This window comes from Mus pahari, chromosome 11, assembly GCF_900095145.1.
Source record: "Mus pahari chromosome 11, PAHARI_EIJ_v1.1, whole genome shotgun sequence".
Lineage (NCBI taxonomy): Eukaryota > Metazoa > Chordata > Mammalia > Rodentia > Muridae > Mus > Mus pahari.
The window spans coordinates 74,666,975-74,690,844 of record NC_034600.1 but is presented as its reverse complement, the minus strand read 5'-3'; the positions used below and the strand labels follow the sequence as shown (position 1 = coordinate 74,690,844).

The 23,870-nt window shown below is 40.2% G+C and overlaps 1 protein-coding gene across 2 annotated transcripts in view; it reads right to left on the bottom strand.

The window, feature by feature from the left end:
* The window catches only part of Ctnnd2 (catenin delta 2), an 801,097-nt gene that overhangs the window by 637,834 nt on the left and 139,393 nt on the right, over positions 1-23,870 (bottom strand). For both annotated transcript variants that reach the window (XM_021208296.2, XM_021208297.2), the window contains exon 2: positions 8,492-8,628. In XM_021208296.2, the coding sequence (XP_021063955.1) occupies positions 8,492-8,628 (137 nt within the window). The remainder of the gene's footprint in view (positions 1-8,491; positions 8,629-23,870) is intronic.

Here is a 23,870-nt window from a genome sequence, read left to right as displayed (position 1 = left end):
TAGAACTTTTAATATGTAAAGACTGTGGGACTTTTAATAAAATATTTTAATAATAAAATATATACCATTAATGAAGGAAACACATATTACTTAATCCATTTATTTATATGCACGCAGTATCAAAAAAGACCACATTTAACTAAGTTCACATCATATTTTTTTCATCCTATTAGTATACGTGTAATAAGAAAGACATCATCAAATGTTGGAAAAGTAGTAAAGAAAATGGAGCCCTCAAATGTGTAAAATCTTTTCCAAAACATTTTCCCGGCTCTTAAAATCGGGATAGCATTTGAAATGTAAATAAAGAAAATATCTAAAAGAAAAAAAATGTAAAACCTAAATGGTCATGCAGACCAGCATTTTATTTGCGGGTCTTAACCCAAAATAAATTTTTAAAAATCCACAGAAAAACAAGCTCACAAAAATAAATATTGGCAGCATTGTTACTCCCGATAGAGAAGAACTGCTTGTGTTTGCATAAGGACTGCTGAGGGTCTGTCTCAGACAAGCCTGGCCTAGGAGAGGCTCAGAGAGACCGGGCTGCCTGCAGGCTGAGCAGTGAGCCCCAGGACCCCAGGTTGGTGAACTGTGCCCCGTGCTGCGGTGGGTTTTGTAGATGCAACTGTCTCTGAGACCCCGCCCCTTTATCAGTAGCCCCCACTCACACTCCTGTAAGCCACCCTACAGAACCCACTGCTCTCCCAGTTTGGACTCACAGATGTTAGCCTCACCTTGCTCCGCCTTTGCCTCCCTACCTGGGGTGAGCAGATGTTTGCTCACACCTCCGAGGCAGAGTTTCTTGCATGAACGTCGAGTATAGCTAAAGAAACCCCAATGACCTTCATCAGGAAAGTGCACCAATGAAGTGAGGGCTGTGTTGACCCGGAAATATAATTTGGCCACAAAAGTTGGAAGGATCTGTATGTGTGCCACAAAATGAATTAATTAGCCCGCTTGTCCTGGAATGATAGTTCCTATCCATCGCTATTACAAGTTCATCGGCACTGTAGGTCCACTTCTAATTCTATTTAAAATATTAAAGTCAAGCCACTGGAAAGGCTTCCAGTGGCTGCCTTCTGCGCTACCCTATCAAAGCTCCTGGAATGGCGATCTCTCATCTTGCGTCATCTTATATGCGGAGGAGTCCTTTTCCTCACTGGAATTATCAAAGCCAAGTTCTTGGACAGCATTCCACGGAGGGCTGAGGTGCTGCTCCCAGTGTGAGCAGAGCTCCCAGAAGGGAGAGTATTTCCAGTCTCAATTATTAATTTTAAGAATAAATTGCCCATGCCTTTGGACGGGAGGTCGATAGCAGGCAATTACTGAGAGCAGGCAGTACTCTTTGCTAACGGTGCTTTCTTTGGAAAATATGTGAGGTGAGCATGATGCAGAACTCTTTGGGTAGAGGACTTCTCTTCTGTGTCCTGGATGTGCCAGCTTCAGGGAACAGCACATGGGGCCTGCAGTGTCACTTCTAACAGAAGAGATTAGTGTTAAGCTTGCACATGAAATCGTTTGTGTGGCTGCCTGAAACAATTCTGAGATTATCTGAAATGGACTTACTCCCTGTTAATTCTTCATTTGAGCATAACTTCCTCACCCAGGAACATAAAATCCCCATTGTGTAGGTTGCAAAAGCATCCCCGCATGACTCAATCTATTGACTTGGTAAAAGACGAGGTTTAGCTCTGTCTGTCTAAATGTGGAGGATGGCATGTCAAAGCGATTTTTCTCTTGGTGCCTTAATGGTATTGAGTTGTTCCCCCCCACCCAAAAAAAAAAAAACAAAAAAAAACAAAAACCAATAATTAGGCAAGCAATCCGGCTGATCCCTAAGGCCACTGGTAGAGCGTGGATGTCAGAATCCATCATTAGTGAGAAAGGAGAGTGTTGGCCTTCACATTCCAGGGGCAGCAGGTCACAGGGCAAGCTCATTTAGAGCCCGGGGCTTGAACCTGCCTATGCCTTTTATGACTGTAGCCTAGTGACAGCAACTTGAACGTGATTGATAGCCTGCCTCAGGTATGTTTACCTATGTCATCGATACAGATAACTGAAGTCCAGAGCACCAAGTCCCCACAGCAAGAAATGTTGCAGTGAAGCAGAACCGCGTCTGACTCGCTGAGCATCACACACCGTCCGCAGGTAAGCCAGTGATCATGAGCTGTCCAAGTGCTAATTAGATCCTCACTAACTACCCCTTCAGATGCAGCTGATAAAACTGCTGGCCCCTCCCTTTCCCTGGCACAGTGGAACTCAGACCACTTCAGCTAAGCAGAACCTCGGTGCTAGGAACATGCTCCCTTAGGAAGATTAACAGATAACCTACCACAAGTCTATTACCATTATGTCATAAATGCGACTGTGTCCTGTTGCAAAAGCAATCCCTAGTCCACAGCTAACACCCCAGTGACTCCTTTAGGTTTCCCAGTAACGCCCTTAAGCAGAACTTTTAGTACGTAAACTGAGCAATATTTAGTCTTAAGAACTTTTGCCCCAGATGAATATATTAAGCAAAAAAAAAATTTAAATCAGAATGTTCGTTTTAATTATATGCCTGAAAAGCATGGTCTGCATGTGAATTCATAAAAAAATACATCATACGTATTTTACAAAACAATGCAATTGAAAAGAAACATAATATATACTCTTTTTTAAAAGGGTTTTAATTTGAGATACTCCCTACCGTTGCTTCCTTGCCCTACAATAAGTCATCAGATCATTCCCACCACATAGTTGAACTGTTGAGTAGACATGTCTTAAGTGGGCAGAATTTTGGTGCTGTTTTCCTAAGGAAAAGAGCTTTCCCTGTTTACTCTCCCTGGAATTCTAGTTGTTCACTTCCTACTCTGAGAAAACCACTCACGAGGCATTGACTTTTATACGCCAGGAGTTCCTGCTTTGTTGTCTTGCTCGAGGCCTTTATCAGTAATTAATTATGATATATTTTCCCAGTGAGTTTGTAAGGGTCATTAAACTCTTTCTTCAAAACTTTGCTGCAGGCAGCCTCTGCTGAAGCAGACCCAGTGACAAGGGAGTACGGCATGCTGTTGGCTTCCTCTTGCTAACAAAATAGGAACAACCAAAAAGACCAGCAATGCTATAAAATTCGAATAAAATTATACTATCAAATGACTCACAGTGATTCCATATTTCATATCTATTAGAAAATGGTTTAAAAGAAAATTTAATGATATCAAAAACACCACTGATACCTTAAATGAACAAAGATAGTTTAAAATAGTTATCAAGTGAAGTAAATACTGTATTTCCACAATCCCATTTTCATTCAAAACTCATAGAAGGAAATCTTGGTAAGTATTTGTAGATTTCCCATAATCTGCAAGAGTTGTCTCCATAGAGCTACACAACACTGAAATATCACACTTAAAATATTTAATGTGATTTCACGGGATAAATATTTAACAATGATTTCTTTTGAAAAATATGAAAGGATAATGAAGGGTGCTAAAACATTTTTCAAAACCCTACATGCTAATAAATGCTTCTCTCCCAGCTAGCATGCAAGGCTGCAGCGTCTCATCTCCAGTACTGTATGAACCCCACTGCCAACCATTGCCCCCACAGCCAACCGTTCCCCCCACAGCCAACCATTCCCCCCCACAGTCAACCATTCCCCCCATAGCCAACCGTTCCAGAGAAATGAGTACAAGGCAATCCAGTGAATTCATTCTTAGAATGGAGTTGAGATTTTCAAACTGATGAGCAGAAATAGAATGGTCTCAAGGAGAGATGTATTGGGAAACTTTTTGAGAAAATATGTTTTAAGAGACAAAGAGAAAATACCTCAGGAGAAGCAACAGTGTATGCATAAGTGAGTTGAGAATGCTGTGGAGACAAGGACGAGTCCACAGTTTTAGAGTGAGTGTCTCATGACTGATGCTGGTAGCAAAACATCCCAATTTCTGTTACCCCAATTTCTCCCTCATTTCTACGCTTGCCCATCCCCTGTCCGATGCACAAATCAGTAGGCTCATCCTTCTGACACTTTCTGACTACATTTTCCTCCCAGAGTGGAAGCTTGGCAATGCCTTCATCCCTGTCTTTTCCTTTACTGGGCTGAATAGTGTAAGCGACTATAAACACGAGAAGTGTTCTCGCTCTGAGGTTCTGTCCTCCTTTGTTATAAACTGTATTTTAAACTATGGAGACCCTGCTGTGCAGGCTCCTAGCCACGCCTTCACACCTTGAGAACCACACTGTTCCTCAAGCAGCTGCTGATCAAGTAAGAAAACATGAGGGCAAGGGTGCTTTCATTATTTCTCCCTTGAGCCATGCAATGCTTGAGACAAGATACAAAATTTAAAAGTCAAGAAATAAAGTAACTTTCTTTTTTTAATTTTTACTTGTGGAAGAATTTCTCTGCCACCATTCTGGACTGTCTAATCCTTGCCATTCTGCCTAAATGAATCTAAAGTTCACTGGTCTTTGCAGATAATCCCCCCTGTTCTTGACCTTTCCCAAAGGTGTTTTAATTTCCTTTTCCCCATGGATAATAACTCTGTCGTTACTTTCACAAAATACTTTTCCAAAATACTGTTTGGAGGATGCTTAGCAGTGCTCTGCCAACCTCCAAAGAGAGAGAAGAGAGCAACAGCTGTCTTCGCAGCATCACTAATCACATCAAAAGATCATGCAATGATACGCAGGACTGAAAAACAGTAATTAAGAAAATATCTTATATGGGTGAGAGATAATCTTATCTTTAAAAATAGTATTTGTCTTTTCAGAGTTCAAGTCTCTCAACATTATAAATGTAGAAGCTATGAAAGAAGGAAGTGTGACAACTTGGGATGGATCAACACAAACAGACAGAAATTTCTTTTAAATTTACATATAACTAGAAAGGTTTTGAATCTGAGTTGGAGTTTATTGGGAAACGTGTTTCACATGTACATCAATCATCGGGGTTCGACAAGGAGACAACTATTCAGGGGAAAAATCAGACTGACCCAAGTATGGGCATGGGCTTCTCATGCTTTATGGGGAGCCACCATAAAGCACTGAGATTCTTAAATAAGTTAAAGTACACAAGTACAAAGTGGAGTGGTTTGGCCAGAGTAGAGGCTTGGCAACGACTTCATCCCTGTCTTTGCCTTTGTTGAGTAGAATATTGTGACTATAAGTGTATGAATGTTTTGCCTACCTGTATGTACCCACACCATGTGTGTGTTTCCTGCAGAGGTCAGAAGAGTGCATAGGAGGACACCTTAGAACTGCAGAGGCCATTCCAAGCCGCCATGTGAGTGCGGAGAACTGAACCCAGGTCCTCTGCAAGAATAGCCAGTGTTCTTATCCACTGAGTCACCGCTCAGCCCACCCGCCCACTTTTTAATGTTAGATTTATGTTACTATCGTTAATATTCTGCGGCCTCACCACTTCTCATGGTCCCTGATAACTTGCATTTTCTGCCTACAAGTCTTCATCATTTCCCTTGGACATTTTTCGACCTGGTGTAAGTCAATAACTTTAATTCTGAGCTGTTGATCCACACTGGCATCATTCCACTCCTCCTCTGTAGTCATCTGCAGTACTAACTGGAGAGGAACTAGGTGCTTGCTCGAATCTGAATCTGCTACAAGCCCTTCATCATGTCCTACGCAGACAGAAATCTTTAGAGTCCCACCCATTTGAGGATTGCCGAGATTAGTGTGTCTGGTAAAGGGGATTCTATCCCTTTTTTGAACCTTCGAATATTGATATATCCGTAAAATCATAAAAATATCTTTTGTTAACAAAACAACCAGAGAGATGACACTGGTTGCAATGGCTTAAAGGTGGGCAGGGCATGTAACTCAGTGGAGTGCATTCCTAGCATGCAAGAGACACGAGATCTGATCCCCAAAATCTGATAAGCCAAGCGTGTTGGTACATGCTTGTTAACTCCAGTCCTTGTAGAGTAGAGGCAGTAGGATCAGAAATTCAAAGTTGGTTCCTTCAGATTCATAGTTTATGCCCAGACTAGGATACATGAGGCGATGTCAAAAGCACTAAGCCATTGTCTAACTGTATGTGTGACTTTGGGAGATAGCAATACTGTGATGAGCTGAAGTTTGTCTACACAGGACCTCGGCATGTCTTTCCACTCATTCTACGCTATACTACCATTGAATCCTGAGACAAAACACCGTGCTTGTCATCAGACACATCTGTCCTGCCCTTTTCTTGTTAAATTGTCACTGCTCCTTTTGTATTTTATCACTGAACTAAAGTCAGGAAGACTTCCAGTTCCAGGTCAAATAGGATGCCAGGCTAGGTCAATGGAGTGAGGAAGCACCTTGAGTAACAGGATTGGCAGGAACCCTTTCTGGGCTCCCATCTCCTCTGTTCCTTAAAAAGATCAGAAAGCTCATGAGCAGGACTTTCACTAGAAGATTCATGGAGCAGAACAAGCTCCTCACGAGCAGGACTTTCACTAGAAGATTCATGGAGCTGAACAAGCTCCTACTTAACACTCTCTCACTCTAGACTCTCAGATCGATTCATTCAGCCCTCCTCTACAGCCCTATTTAGCCACAAACTTCCTGAAGCAGGGGTTGGAGGGACATTTCTGAGAGGATCATTGATCTTTCCTGTCAATGGCATCCCTTTTAGCTTTTCTGATAGACTGACACAGAGGTGGCTTCCTACACTTAACTAATCAGCCCCTCTTATTAAACATTATCTGCTTCCTCTTCAGCCTTTCATTCTGCACACAGAACAGCAACTGTTCTTAATTGCCCCACTTTGGTGCTGCGCTCTGACACAGAATTCCTGCTGGTAACCATGTACAATTCCACAATGCTCTTCCTAAGCCAGCAACACAGAACAAAACACCTCAAATCCAACAGCAGCAGAGAGAAGTCCAGAGACGGGGTGTGTGGGAGCAGTGAGGCTGGACAGAGAGGAGGGCGTGTCAGGACAGTGATGTAGAATAGAGAGGAGGGTGTGATGGGGCAGTGATGTAGAATAGAGAGGTGGGTGTGTCAGGGGCAGTGATGTAGAATAGAGAGGAGGGTGTGTCAGTAGCAGTGATGTAGAATAGAGAGGAGGGTGTGTCAGGGGCAGTGATGTAGAATAGAGAGGAGGGTGTATCAGGACAGTGATGTAGAATAGAGAGGAGGGTGTGTCAGGACAGTGATGTAGAATAGAGAGGAGGATGTGTTAGAGGCACTGATGTAGAATAAGGAGGAGGGTGTGTCAGGACAGTGATGTAGAATAGAGAGGAGGGTGGGTCAGGACAGTGATGTAGAATAGAGAGGAGGGTGTGTCAGTGGCAGTGATGTAGAATAGAGAGGAGGATGTGTTAGAGGCACTGATGTAGAATAAGGAGGAGGGTGTGTCAGGACAGTGATGTAGAATAGGGAGGAGGGTGTGTCAGGACAGTGATGTAGAATAGGGAGGAGGGTGTGTCAGGACAGTGATGTAGAATAGAGAGGCTGAGATACAACCCTGGACAACATATGAAACAGATTGTTGTGAGGACTGACAGCATAAAAGTGTAAATAAAGTCTAAGAATTCATCATTAAATTCACAGTAACTGGAGGAACACAGCCTGAATCCACAACGTAGTTCTAACTGCTAAATAACCTATTTCACATCACAGGCAGAAGTGCTTATTTCCACATCTCTAGATGACACAGGACATCTTTCAAGTTATAAAGTACAAGAAGTTACATGTCAATTACATTTTTCTTTAAAACTCAAAATCCGGCTTTACTCCCTAGCATATGATCAGAAGAAAATATGTGTCTTGATCCAAATTTCTAAAATTGCTTACCATCCACAATTTATAAGGAACACAACTTCCATAGAACAGTTCTTTAAGTCCAAGTCTTTAATTTTATGTATTTATTCACTTTGGAGTGATGTCATGTTTGAAAAGTTAATTAGATTTTGATGACTCTGACAGGGAAGGTTGTATAAATTGTCCTGTGCTGTAATTAACATGTTTCATATGGTGAATTCTATACATTTTCCCTGAACACTTATATATTAGGCCGCCACACATTCTTTAATAAGCCAGTGTGATCCGGTTTACCCCTCAAAAGGATTAGCCATAAGAAATACCAGGAAGGGCAACTTTGCTTAACCTACTAAGATCCTCACCATATTCTCAATTTTTAGCTTTCTGGATAAATGTTGACAGTTTATTAGACAACATTTTCTGCATATCAACTATTTGGCCTGAAACCTTCAATAACAACACATGTCAAGTTGATCAACATATCCTTTAAAATTTCATCTACAAGAAAGTGTTCTGGCCCTTATATGGAATATGTTGGACTATGTTACAATATGTTGCACTATGTTTTCTTGTGTCCTGAGGAACAGCATGAAATCAAGAACTGTCACCCTATTTTAGTGTTAGTTATGTAATAAACTCTAACACAGAACCATTCTCAAACAAAATAACCATCAATGTTCATCTAAAGAAGCAATTGTCACATGCCCCCATGAGTACCACATCCACGGAATGCGCCTACCTGTTCTTTGACGGAGGCAAGGATAGCAGAGGTGGTTTCCGTCTCAGAGCCATCGCCATTGGAGGTGTTTAAGCCTGGGCTCAAGGAGCTATTCTTCTCGGAGGCTGATGGAGGCTGGTCTGGGACAGGCATAGCTCCTGTAACACAAGAAGCCAAGCTCAGACCAGCCAGGCATCAGTGCAAGCAGACACAGCAATGGGGGTACAGTTGGATGAATGAAAGTTAGAAACTGTCTGGACAAGTGTGATACAATTCTCTAACAATGAAGTCAACAATATGTCACCCTGTATCAACCAACCCCAAACAAATCTGAGCTAGCACAGGCACACCTCTGTGCTCTGTTATCCTGGACAAGGGACAATAAATCATGATACGGTAGAAGCAAGATTAGAAGGATGAAAAAAAAAAAGGGGAGATAAAAGCACTGAGTCTAAGAATCTGTATAACTTCAGTTGACATATGTTTTATACAAATGCATTACCGTTTCCTATCAATATTTTTCAATTCAGAAGACAATCTATTTATTACGCACACACCCTGAAAGGAATAAAATGACACACTATAAATTACCAATTATTACCAATATCTAAACCGATAGCTCAGACAAAGCCTGGTTGGGACTGTGAAATACAGAAAAGAGCTGGTCCATCCCACAAACAGTTATGAAGTTCATACCGCAACAGTGAACATACGGAACCTTTTAAAGCTAACAGAGACCTTTTTCTTTCCCAGTTGTTTTTGTTTAGCTTTATGAAAGAAAACGGAAACTCAACTCACATTAGCACCAATACAAAATAGACAGACAGATCTAAACTAAAAATAAGACACTTCAAAGTTATTTCCATTCCAGTCTATTGATGGAATTCATATACATTCAGATTTTAGCCCTGTAGGCAATGGCGTTAGGTAGTGAGACCTTTGGTAAATGATTAAACTATTGGGTAAAATTGTTCATGAGCTTATTGGAGCTGAGATAAGGAAGACCAGAAGGGACCTCTCCCCACTCCCACCAAATGAAAACATTGCGAAAAGAATCATCTATGAACCAGGATATAGGCCCTGACCAGATATTAACTTAGTCAGGCCTTGACCTTGAACTACTTGATTCTCTATGACTGTGAGAAATGATGATGATGATGATGATGATGATGATGATGATGATGATGATGATGATGATGATAATGGTGGTGGTGGTGATGTATGTATGTACGTACACACATATGTATTTTAGTAGTGCTAAGGATTGGACCTAGGGTCTTTTGCACAGTAGGTAAGCACTCCATCACTGGAAGCCTGAATGGATTAAGAAAAAGACTGCTCTGTCAGGTACATTTCTCCCCTTTCAATGATCAGAAACAGAATGCATTGGAAAACTAAGACCATGCTTATCCACGACATCCTAATAAAAGACTAAGTATGATTAAAAGTTTTTACCATACCCACACAACTGTTTTACATGTCCCTCTGGGACCAGTGTTGTTCACGGATTCAAAAGTATTCTCTAATATTCCATTCCAAGCACCCTAGCTTTGATACTAAAAGAGAAGTTCCATAGATGTTCTTATTCTATGTGATGTGTTACAGTTGCTTAGTAATATTGGGATATGAAAACCTAAGAAAGCCCATATATGCACTATTTTACCCAAAATATATAATAAAATTGTGTCATTCAGACTCCTCACTACACTGTTTGACCAACAAACTCCTGGAGGTTTTTATTTGTTAAAGTAAATTACTTTTAATGTCACCTGGGGGAATCAGGTTAGCATTGGAAAATAAGTCTGTGGCTAACAGAAGATATGAAAGAATTTAGACAACCATGAACAAGACAGAATTTAAATACATAATAATTATCAGCACAAATGCTGACTAGGGGAGATGCAGCCATCGCTGATAAATTCAAGACATCTATTGGGAAGGACAGACACCAACAGGATGGGTGATTCCTGAATGACTGTGGTGGGGTGTTGTAATCACTTGAAACATATCTATGCATTCATACAATTTCTCTAGTTGCTCTCTTTTGTGATTGAGTCCCTTGATCATGCAGGATGTAAAAATTCAGGTCAACAAAGGCACCCAGATAAAGTAGCTGAGAGGTGTTTCAGAATGGAAGGAGGAAAGGGCCCAGAGGAATAAGACAGAAAGTGCCATGTCTGAGTGATGTCACCTCCGAGCCCTGGGAGACCTATCTCTGACCTTGACACTTGACCCTCGCCAATGCCCATGCAAGGGATTATACAGAAGCACCCAACAACGACAAAGAAGGAGCCTTGCACACTTTAAATCATAATTATAAATTTTATCCTCTCTAAATTGTATCTGACCCACATTAATTAAGGTTCCAGGCTAGTATCATTATTAGGTTTTCTGACGAGAAACATTGTCTAAGGAAGTGGTTCTCAAGCATCCTAATTCCATGACCCGTTAATTTAGTTCCCATTGTTATGGTGATACCAACTGTAAAACTATTATTATTTTTGCTACCTCATAACTGCTATTTTGCTACTTTTGTGAACCATAATGTAAATATCTGATGTGCAGGATAGCTTATACACAACCCCTGTGAAACAATCATTAGACCACAAAGGTAAGAGTTCATAGGTTGAGAAACATTGTTCTAAGGTCTCCAAGTTAGTAAGTAGCATCAATGAGCTCAGCTTTTTGTCTTACCACTTCTACTTTAGAGGCGTTGGAGATGAGTCTATTTCCCACAATCTGTAATCCCTCAGAAATGCCAGTCTATTAATTAAGTTTTATTAAGTGTATTTCTTAAATGTATGACAATGAGTTCTCTTAAGAGTTAAGGTTTACTCTGGAAATCAGTCTGGTGGTTCCTCAGAAAATTGGACATAGTACTGCCAGAAGATCCAGAAATACCTCTCCTGGGCATATACCCAGAAGATGGTCCAACTTGTAATAAGGACACATGCTCCACTATGTTCATAGCAGCTTTATTTATAATAGCCAGAAGCTGGAAAGAACCCAGATATCCCTCAATAGAGGAATGGATACAGAAAATGTGATACATTTACACAATGGAGTACTACTCAGCTATTAAAAGCAATGAATTTGTGAAATTCTTGGGCAAATGGATGTATCTGGAGGGTATCAGCCTGAGTGAGCTGAATCACAAAAGAACACACATGATATGCACTCACTGATAAGTGGATATTAGCCCAGGGGCTCAGAATACCCAAGATTGAATTTGAAATTCAAGAAGAAGGAAGACCAAAGTGTGGATACTTCGTTCCTTCTTAGAATGGGGAACAAAATACCCATGGAATGAGTTACAGAGACAAAGTTCGAAGCTGAGATGGAAGGAAGGACCATCCAGAGACTGCTCCACCTGGGGATCCATCCCCAAATCAGCCACCAAACCCAGACAGTATTACATATGCCAGCAAGATTTTGCTGAAAGGATCCTGATATAGCTGTTTCATGTGAGGCTATTCCAGTGCCTGGCCAATACAGACGTGGACGCTCACAGTCATCTATTGGATGGAACACAGGACCCCCTAATGAAGGAGGAGCTAAAGGGGTCTGCAACCCTATAGGAGGAACAACAATATGAGCTAACCAGTACCCACTAAAGTTTGTGTCTCTGGTTGCTTATGTAGCAGAGGATGGCCTAGTAGGCCATCTATGAGATGAGAGGCCCTTGGACAAGTGAAGATTATATGCCCCAGTATAGGGGAAAGTGAGGGCCAAGAAGCAGGAGGGGGTGGGTTGGAGAGCAGGACAGGGAGGGGGTATAGGGGACATTCTGGATAGCATTTGAAATGTAAATGAAGAAAATATCTAAAAAAAAAAGAGAGAGAGAGAGAGAGTTAAGGTTTAACCTTCCACACTGGATCCAAATGGCATAAGAGATACATAGTGCTGTTTATCCAGTCCCTTTTCCTCTCATGCTTCTGGCACAGAAGCAAGAAGCAAAGTGAAATATTTAGGGTTTATTCTACCATGTGGAAAGCCTCACTTATGACCAGAGGCAGCTTCCATGCCTGAATGCAAGTGATTCACAATAACTTCTACACTATCATGTTTGCATCCAGGAGTGACTTATCATTGCTCACTACTCTGCTTGCGAAGCAAAGGCTGTGGACACTTGCTCCAAACTTCTTACCTTCTGATGTACAGCGACGAAATACAGGAAATTTGGAAATGACCAGCTGGAACAAGCCCTCCAGTGCCTCAACCTGAGTCCAAAAGCCTAAAAGAAGGAGGAAGGAGGAAGGAGGAAGGAGGGAGGAGGGAGGAGGGAGGAGGAAGGAGGAAGGAGGAAGGAGGAAGGAGGAAGGAGGAAGGAGGAAGGCAGGCAGGAAGGAAACTAACCTTCAGTAAATCTACCATCCCAAATACAGAGATGTATTTGCTTTCATGAGGACATGACTACCTGATTTTTATATAACACATTCCATATTCAAATAGAGAACTAAGGTAGAGGTTTTGTTTTTCAGCAACATCTTCTAAATAGTTTCTTGAATCCATAAAAGTATCATATAATTTAATTGTGCAATGAGTACATAATGGTTGGTAAGCATATACTTCAGAAATGACTTATCTCATGCTTATGTGTAACATTTGTCTCATTTGAATCTAACGGCATTTTTCAATACAAGATTTCCTAAACGTAAAAAAAAAAAATATGGGAATGAATGCCATATTATTTGTATTTCAAGTACTCAATAGCCACTTTGCTCTACAACTACTACATTGGAGAATAAAAGATATTATTGATGTCACACACAGGGTTTTATAAATGATAAAACCTCTGATAAACCCTCTATAGTCCAGTCTTAGATGCAAGGCAAGTCTGCTGCTAAGATCCTGAACAGGAGAATTTGGGAGGAATTGCTATATTTTGGGTATAACCTGAAGAAAGAGTTTTCAGGAAGTGAGGAAGACAAGACTAGGTGAGCTTAGAGGAGTATTCTCAGCCAAGATGTCCTACTGTGTGCAGGACAGACTGTGGCAGGGAGGGCCATGCTTACACACCTTCAACTGAAATCCCTTCAACCCATTTTCATGTTACAAAGGCCTCCAGGTGTACAGCAAAATCCCTGAGATATTTAACCTGTACAAGAAAAAATATTTAGATGACTATTCTGAAACTTTGACCCAAGAACTAAGTGGACTGGCTGCTTTTAGATCTCAGATCACAGGTGAAGTCTGGAAGAACTAACTTCTCAGCTCACGATCTAGGGAGCAAGAAGCAGAAAAGACAATGTTCTACAGTTTCCATCAATAACCCATGGACACCCACTAGGCACCACTTCCTAAAAGTCCCACCACTTCCCAGTGTGTCACCCTGGAGAGCAAACATTTCCCACTTCAACCTTTGGGAAGCACTCATGACACAACATAAAATATAAGGTGACCTTGCATGAAACCTTCAAACCCACATCCACTCTCCTTGGTCCTTGTTTGATGTCAAGACCTGGACAACTGGATGCTCAATCAGATTTTCTTTTGAATCGTGGAATGAAGAACTAACTAGTATGCATCATGTCTGCATGTTCACAGTATTTTACTTTGATCCAAATAAGTATATTTTAGAATTGGTAAGGATGTCTATACATCTTCTGACACTCTTTTCTCTACCCTCAACATGTGACTTCAACTCTATAAAAGTTATATTGCTCCCCTGGACCTTTCCTTACACCATGCTGGAAGACCCTGTGTTGCCACTTGCAGACCATCCCCCTCATGACCACACCCTCTGCTCTGCCTGTATGCTCTAAAACACAAACTGTCACAGCACAGTTTGCTTTACTTCTGCCACTCAGCCCTTTCATAGTGTACCATCAGTCATACTAAATTAATACTAAATAATGAAGTACTTCAAGTATTGCCATTTAAATATGTATGGAAACAAGCAGCTCCACATTTCCAAGTTTAATATGTTTCAGTGGTTGATTTTATATTTCTTACTCCACTTGCAATACTTCAAAGACTTGAAGAATAAGCATCACTGTTTCTATGAAGAGTCAGCTGTGTAGAATCCAGGGCCAGGGTAGATTAGCAGCTCCAGCACACCAATCCTGAACTCCCCGTTTGTGTAATCACTGTGGACGCTCGAGCTGAATCCTAAATGTGTAAATAATGCGGCATTACCCAGGGTAGGCAAAGCAGAGCCCTCTGTCAGGTGTGCTCTGAACCCATAAAATACAGCTATCCTGCCCGCTGCCTTTTAAAAGAGAAATTCAAAATAACTGCTTGTCATAACACAAACAAGATCGTAGTCAATCACTGTCAAAGCTGAGTAATTAGGATAGAGCTGTGATCTGTCCTGAGCTGTATTCAATTCACCACACCTAGCTCAGTAGTTGATGTATAGCAGCTAGTTAATATCTGTTGAGTTAATGTAAGAACTATTAGAGTTAAATCAATATCGGCTGCTCACCAGAGCATGTAACATAAGCAAAATGGGCTCTTCGTTGGGAGCACTTCTCTGTACAGCACTTGAGTGATTTATTTTGACGCAGGAAAGATTTTCAGAAATTCTCAGACTAGTTGAAGGCTTTGCCTTGGTTGATTCCCTACAGTCGGGAATCCTGGGTATTCGGCTACTATGGTATAACCGTCAATCAAGCAGGCCTGAGAATTGATATAGGGAAAGAGAATCTGAAAAATAAAAAAACTAGACACAGCATATGATTCAGGGATGGAAAGCACCAGCGTTGGACTATATTCAGAACACAGAGCGGAGAAACGGACACTTCCACATAAGAACTTGAAGTGAGATGCAACGGGAGGGCAGAGGCACTGCTGTAATGTGTCGCTGTAATGGAACCTGTGATGGCAGCACGGGGACCTGCTGGGTTGAGTGCTGAGTTCTGTCAGCTGATAAACAAAGAAGAAATGTTCTCTATGTGTGCTCAGAGACAGTAGAACTGTGAGAATCATAGTTCAGAGGGCTGCCAGACACATTCTGCTGCATGAGCAGAATCTGATCATCGAGAAAGATGGAACCAAACAGAGCATCGCCATAGACTTAAGACCTGTAGTATTATTATTCTTGGTAACATAAACTCCATCTGTAGGTCAAAGGGCAGTGCCTGCGAAGGCTACAGCAAAGGATGGCAGCTCTCCAGCCACATTCTAGTTCAGCAAGGACTGTAAGAAAGGAAGAGCCCCCTCTTTTCTCATGCTTTTCTTTTTAAGAATGAGATCATTTGCTTCCCCATTGCCCAAAGGAATTCATCAACAGTGTACCCAAAAATATTTTTCAAAGGGTGATTCTTTGAGAAAACCAGTGAGCAGCTGTGTACCCCAAAACGTGTTCAAGGTGAGCCTACATCCTGAGATGCCAAATGTGAAACCGGAGGTAGAGCAAAGTCAACAAGAGGGAAAGTTCACAGAGAGAGCTGACAGCGTCCTCTGGAGCATTCGTGATGCTCAGAATCTGAGCATCCAGCAAAAAGGCAAAAGAAGACAGAAGGTTGGATGACTTGGCGTAGAAAGTGGAGTATGGTACAGAAGAGAGGGCCAGAATAGATAGGTGAAGTAAGATGAGAGGCTCACAGGAAAGGAGCCCCTGAGCCGGGATTTGGGCGGGAGTCAAGTTGACTCTCAGAATGCTAAGAGTAAGGAAATCCAAAGCAGGAGTCAAGCTTAAGAGACCCTTTCTAAAACACACACACACACACACACACACACACACACACACACACATATATATATATATATATATATATAGTGACAACCTTGAATTTGTTAATGGTTGTGAATTGGTCATGTTAGACAACTATCCATTTGTCACATCCTGTATATAATATAGGGTTCCAGCACGAAGCCCACTGAGACTGAAACCCTGAACCTTCACATGATCCCTTGTGAGCAGTACAACCTTCTACTTCATGTCACCAAACTTTGTCTACATTTGACGTTGGCAAAGCCAAACTCATCTGAGGCTGGGCATGCAAATGATGGCCTGGAAGTTAATTGTGAGCAGCACACCAGCATCCATACAGGTCATTTTCTGTTATCTCCTGCTCCCTGGAAACCCCACGGACACCGAGCTCAGCACATTTTCTTATCTCTTAAGAAGAGTCACAACAAGCACCCTGATACATCTGTCTGCCTACAGCATGGCCTCCTCTAATCACAACCTTTATCAAGAGAGTCAATTGCCTCTGCCAATCATCTGGTCATTACAGGTTGATTTCTTTGATTCCTTGAACTCTGCCAATTGAAACACAGCCTTCCATTTATTTGATACAGAAGGTATGTTTTAAATTGTCACCCAATAACACATAACACTGTTTTAACTTTTTAAAATATTTTCATTAAACATAAATAAGAATGTAATGTGATCAGTTACATTCTCTATTCAGTTTCCTTCAACTTTATTTAAAATGCTAAGAGTGTTACCAGGAAGCTAGCTCGGGTAAATATGTCTGATGCTAAACCCCACAGCCTGTCCAATCCCCGAGACCCACAGAGTGGGAGGGAGAATGGACTCTTGCAGGCTGGCCTCTGACCTCTACATGAGCATCACGGCACACACATCTCTCCTTCAGCTCACCCCAAATGAGTAAATGACATTTAAAATAGTTGTCCTTTCTAAACTGATGGTAGTAAACCAGGCAGGAAAACCTGGTGTGAAATTTAAGTTGTGGCTGTGGCAGGCAGTGGTCCTGACCTGAACTATGATTGTATGACTCAGACTAGTAACAACACCCCCCCCACACACACACACCTTCTTGGTATAGATACAAGATTTTCATAGTTCTATGAACATCTTCTTTTATTATTCACTTTATTTTACTTTAGTGGTGTGTGTGGGGGGGAGTGTAAATATAGGCACACGCATAGCACAGAAAGTATGTTTTCGTTGGAAATCTTCCAGGCATTGGTCCTCTCCTTCCATCATATGCATCCCAAGGATGAAACTCAGGTCATTAGACACTCTCACCCACACACTCATCATTCCAGTGCACCTTATCACACTGAATCTTCCCCACAGAGCCTCCTCCTGTGTGTATTCATCATCACAGAGACTATTACTTTCTCTCTGCTCATTTTATCCATGTTTCCTTTCTGCAGCCCTTCCGGACAACTCCAGACAGCATGACCCACTTCCGCCTCACGGTTACCTTGCTGTGTGAGCTCTCCTCTGGCACTGCATTCATCCCTGTGAGATCTAACTATCTTACCTTTCCTGGAATGATTTTTTTTTTTTAAATTTACAACCATTTATTCAAGTAAACATCAAGTTCCAGTTTTACTCATAAGTTGAAAGTATTCAGTTACCTAAGAAATGAAGGAGGTGATGTACACCTGCCTAGCACGCTGTGTTCTGCGCACATATTTGTGTGCTGAAGGACATGTAATCTCTAGAACAAAAAGGAATAAAAAACTTAATCTCTAAGTCACCCTTCAAAAACCATGGGAAGTATAACTCAAGCCATTCACATGGTTCTGGATGTTAACACTAATGCAATCATTAACATTTTCCATAAGCACAAACAAATCAAGCCAGTAAAAATGAAAACGATTGTCAAAATACACTATGAATCTTACATTGGACACTGAAATAACATCGGTTATAGCTCTGTTATACAACCCACAGTTAGCAACGTTTTAATATTTGAACACTGAAAACAAAACTAAGGCCTTTAAAAACCCTAAAATTAATAATCTACCAAGGAAAACACTATGCATCAATGGTGGTTAGGGCTAATAGTATGGTAAGGTTGCAAAACAATTGCTTTTAATATCATATTTGGGGCCCTGCTTTAAGACCATACATATTGTTTATGCTTTTTCTATATGGGCTGGTTGAACTTCTGGAATAATTTTAAAAAAATATCATTTAGTGTTTTTGAAATTGGGACAATAGAAGATGTGGCTATGGCCCCTTTCTCCTTTTCATTATTTGAATAGATTTTTGTGTCACTTGTAACTAAAATTGCTACTAAATCAATGATACACTTAGACTTGCAGAAACACTGTAAATTTACATTTTTGCCACCTAGTTAGGTCATGGGTTCTTTGAGCTCAGAAACTGTGTCTCATTCCCATTTGTGACCCCAGTGCCTAGAATCATGCTCTATAAACTGCTGACATGATATCACTTATTGAATATGTCAAAATAGGAATAGAGTGGAAATTCATCATTAGCCTCATTTAAAAATGCCAAGAAATTCTATTCCTCAAACACTGATTGTTATACATTTTTCCAGGTTTGTGAAATTGACAAATTAATGAGTTTGGGCAATCCATAGACTATTAAAGTACTCAAGCAGTGTATATTTTTTGCCGACCACACAACTGGTTGTGCTTCCTCTTACAACAGAAATGTCTGAGTGAAAATAATGATGATAATAATAATATAAAAAATTTCATGTTCACACTAAGTGAATATCAGAGTTGTCTGCCCCTGGAATCCATAGCCACGCTCATTCTCCAAGACAACGTAGTAGCTTTTCCCAAGCTGACCAAGGCTTACTAAGCTGTACAGACACTTTTTTCATCGAGACAAAGAAGACAAAGCATGGGATTCTAGAATGACAATCTCACCACAATGTCAATGGGACAAACAGAAAACGGGCTCTCTCTGTATATGATGGGAGGTACTCATGAACTGTATAATGAAGACTCTCAGGTCAGTTGAATGATTTCAGCTGAAACCTCAGAGAAAAGGGGGAAAGAGCTCACCACAGGGTATATCACACAGTGAGTGTCCAGAACAGATTGCCACCATCTAAGAATGCTGAGAATTCCCTTCTCAGCCCCTGGAATCTGAAGGCCCATCTAAAACTAGGATCTGTGCAAGATGCTGAACAATCCAAGCTTAATGTGCAAAAGGGCATGGCTTCCAAAATCAGCTCTTTAACCATATTTTAAACAAATAGACATATTTCCATTCTAGTGCTAGATGGACTTGCATGATGAAATAAATCTCGGTTTCAAAATCAAGTTCCACAAATCAAAGTAGCCAATCCTCAAAAATTTAAATGGTGAGAATGACCAATTCTGATGGTCTCTATTCATTAGATGGAAAGCCCTAAATGCCAGCGCTGCACTGTTCAGTAACATTCTCTTACTGTGAGATACTTAAGTGTCCACTGAATTTGCATCAATTTGCCTTTCACATCAATCACAAATATACATGTGATACTTCGCGATTTCTCTGGATGCTGGAAGCCACTTGATCTCCCCTCCACACCCCCCTGCATATATATATATATATATATATATATATATATATATATATATATATATATATATATAAAATGTCTAAATCTTAAGGTACATAGCCTACTTACTACACCATATAATTTCAAGAAAAAAAATGAAGTGAGCTTTAGTTTAAGTGTTGACTTCAAACCATAACTATATAGAAAAATTTCATTTGCTGAAAAATTCCTGAAAATTTTATAATGCATCCTAATAATTTGTACTCTTTGCTCCCCTACAAAATCCTCTCAGGCTCTCCCCATTACCACTTCCTCCCCTCTTCATGTCCTTCTAATGATTAATTAATTAATTAATTAATTACTAATTATTTTAATCTACTAAATACAGTAAGTGGTCTCCATCTCTTCAAGTATATGGTGTCATCTATGTTTTGTTTCTCTCATAAAAGTTACTAAATAAGGAAACATACTTATTTTTGTATGAGAATAACTGCATAGCCATTAAATTATATATTTTAGATGTTTAAGGAACATACTCTGTAATAAATATATAATTTTAAATTGAAAAACAGTTGAATACTGTAGAAAGGTTGTAATCAGTCGTTAATACTATCTTTGAAGTCTGTTTACTCCATCTTCTAATTTTTCAATTTGCAAATATCATTACTGTCATCAAGCATTAGTTATAAAATCTATTTACAAATTCCCCTCTTGTCAAGAAAAAAGGAATCTTAGTTATTGGCTCCATTCTTCAATTTCCTCTATCTTTCTACTATTTATTATGAAGCACAGTCTAAAAGATACAGACAAGCTGGGCATGGTGCCACACGCCTTTAATCCCAGCACACGGGAGGCAGAGGCAGGTGGATTTCTGAGATCGAGGCCAGCCTGGTCTACAGAGTGAGTTCCAGGATCAGGTGAAGAGGTCAGGACCAGGTTCAGTAGGGTTCTCTGTGGAGTCCATAGCATGGAGTGGGACATGGACTCGCTAGGCATGTGTTTCCCAACCTAGAGATGCAACCTCCTCATCTGGATTCTTTATGAATATCCATTACAAATTCATAATATATTAACTCATTTCACCATTAGGCTACTGAATACTATCTGTTCCCTGGGCCTGGAGGTTAAGGTGGGCTTAAATTTCTATTACTAAAGTCAAATAGTTTGTTTCCTCTGATAGCCAACTCCCATGCTGAAGCTTTCTAGGGATCTGCAAAAAGTCATCTAATTAGCATAAAATAAAGTATCCTTGACAGTGGCATTTACATGTTCTTGGTTCAGAGGGTGAGGATAAAGATCAAATGTGCATCATTTCATTTAACAGCATAAGTAACAAACATCAAATCACAATGTAATGACCAAATGCAATCACACTGTATCACACTATTCTAGATTCCTACTAATTCATAGAGACATCATTGCACTGCCCATGGAAGCATAGGTCTGCTATTCAAGCACAATGCTACCTTTTGTTTCTTTATTTCAAGTCATTGTTTCCTTTACAAGATTAAAGTCTGCTGGGCCCTCAAAATTGACTGCAAAATTTAAAGGTTTAAGATTATAAAAACTTTCAAGAAAGGGAAGTACTTCCTGGAGGTAAGTGCTATCCTATGTGCTGTAGACAGTGTCCAATATTGTAGGAACCAACACTCAGCCCCTGAATAATCTTTAGAACTTGGAGCATTGTTGTATCTTTAAAGATGAGGTGTCATTAATGCAACATGTCATAAATATGAATTTATCAATTAGTGATTGTTGTGGTTTAAATATGCTTGGCCCAGGGAGTGGTGCTATTAAGAGGTGTGGCCTTGTTTGAGTAGCTGTGGCCTTGGAGGAAGTCAGATGTAGAACTCTCAGCTCTTCCTGCACCATGTCTGCCTGGACGCTGCCATGTTCCTATACTGATCATAATAGACAGAACCTCTGAAACTAAAGCCAGCCCCAATTAAATGCTGTCCATGGTCATTAATTAACTAAGAGTTGTCTTGGTCATGGTGTCTGTTCACAGCAGTAAAACCCTAACTAAGACAGTGATAAAATTTTGCTTTTTACTTCCACATATATTTTATGTGCAAATGTGTTCACAACATGCTCTTAGGTTATTTGGGGAAATGTAATGACTTTAAAATATGCTGACAAATCCTTTGCTATGGTTGTCCTCAGAGAATGGAGTTTAATTCACTTTCCCTGAGAGTAAGCAATATTTGGTGACTCTTTCAAAAATGGTGGAAAGGGTGATGTGTGATTATGACACTGAATTATAAAAATTACTGTGATTTCTGTCTGTTGTTTGCTCCTGGAACAAGCTGCCATGTTGAGAGAAAAATATCTATTCTCATGAAGTATAGACAAACAGACATAACAGCCTCCTCAACAAGACCCATTAGCTTTTTTTTTTTTTTTGCTTTGTTTTTATTTTATTTTTAAATTCATTTTTGATTAAAATTTCACCATTTCCCTCTTCCTTCTCATTCCTCCAACCTCTCCTATGCCACCCTCGAGTACAAAGCCTATTATTGCTGTACCCTCCCCCAAACACAGAGATGCTCCCACACATATACACACACATATCATCAATATTACATACACAGACTACTAAGTCCATCTAGTGATGCTTAGGTGCATGCATCTTAGGGATGTCCACTTGGTATTGGATAAGCAATCGAGGGGTTATTCAACTCTGTTAGAAACAGCCTCTGGGATCTCAAATAGGCATTGGGGCTTGAGGCTATTTGTTACCCCACCATACTGAGCCTGTATGACTGGCACACCATCCAGAGGTCCTGATGAAGCACAGTTACAAAGTTTCCTTAGGGTAAAAAACATGAGAATATGAATTTCTTTTAAAGACAAATTTTGTTCTTCCTTTTTATTCTCTTTTCCTTTAGGCTTGAAAAATAGTAGCTGCAATTTGTGACAAAGGAACTGAAAGTGATCAGGTTTAATTACCATACCACTGGGAAATACACTCACATGCCCCACTATAATTGGCAGAACAGGGAATAATATCAGTTCAAGGATTTTGTCAGTTTCAAAGTTGCTCTCATTGTTATACTTTGAAAGTTATGAAGTTCTCGACTAGGAATTAAAAATTATTAAATCAATTCTAAGATTTAAAATAATCTCTATTAAATATCATTATTATTATGCTATCTTATATATTAGATATAATCAATAGTTACTGGTAGATGAAGGATAAGCACATATATTACATTAGACATAATTAGACATAAGCACATATAGTACATTAGACATAAATGATGCATTTGTAGAGATGAGAATATTTCTAAATAAAACAAAGATGTGCTTCCAAAATTGTTATGAGAAAATTCAGGCCACACAGGTATTCACATCATCATCATAGTAGGAAATTAAAGCAACATTCTTTTAATATATACTTGAACTCCTTTAATAAATACTCTGAAATATTCAAAGGTAAATGCAAAGGCAATATACTATGCATCTTGCTGGTAAGCTTGCAGCTAGCCATCACTATTGTTCTCCACAACACCCACAACTTTTGTGGTAAAGCCAGCCTTTATGCAACAACACCATTATACACAAATTTATGAAAAACATCCATAAAAAGAAAGCAAATTATTTAGGGAAGTTTCCCAAGTGTGCACTGCAAATCTGTGGTAACAATTTGAAGCTGTTGCTGAGATTCAGGAAACTAAACACTTAGCATTTACCTGTAGACACACTACCATTCACCCTGGGATTGTTGTCCTGTGGGTGCCTTTGCCAATGAGGTGTGTTCCTTTTCTTGTCTTTGTAGTTTTCTTCAGATAAATATTTTGAATTGGGGCTACGGTTTTGGGGTTTGTTTTTTGTTGTTGTTGTTTTTTTGTTTTTTTGGATATTTTCTTTATTTATATCCCAAATATTATCCCCTTTCCCAGTTTCCCCTTCGGAAACCCCTAACCCACACCCTTCCCCTGCTTCTATGAGGGTGCTCCCCCACCCACCCACTCCCACCTCTCCACCCTAGCATTCCCCTACACTGGGGCATTGAGCCATCACTGGACCCAGGTCCTCTCCTCCCATCACATGCATACAAGTATCATTTTAGAATAGAAGCCTAGGAAATTTGTTGGGTGTAAGAATATGAACATATTCAGCAGAGATAAATAATGCCATTATCCCCTTAGAATTTTTCTAGCTGTCTTAGTCAGGGTTTCTATTCCTGCACAAACATCATGACCAAGAAGCAAGTTGGGGAGGAAAGGGTT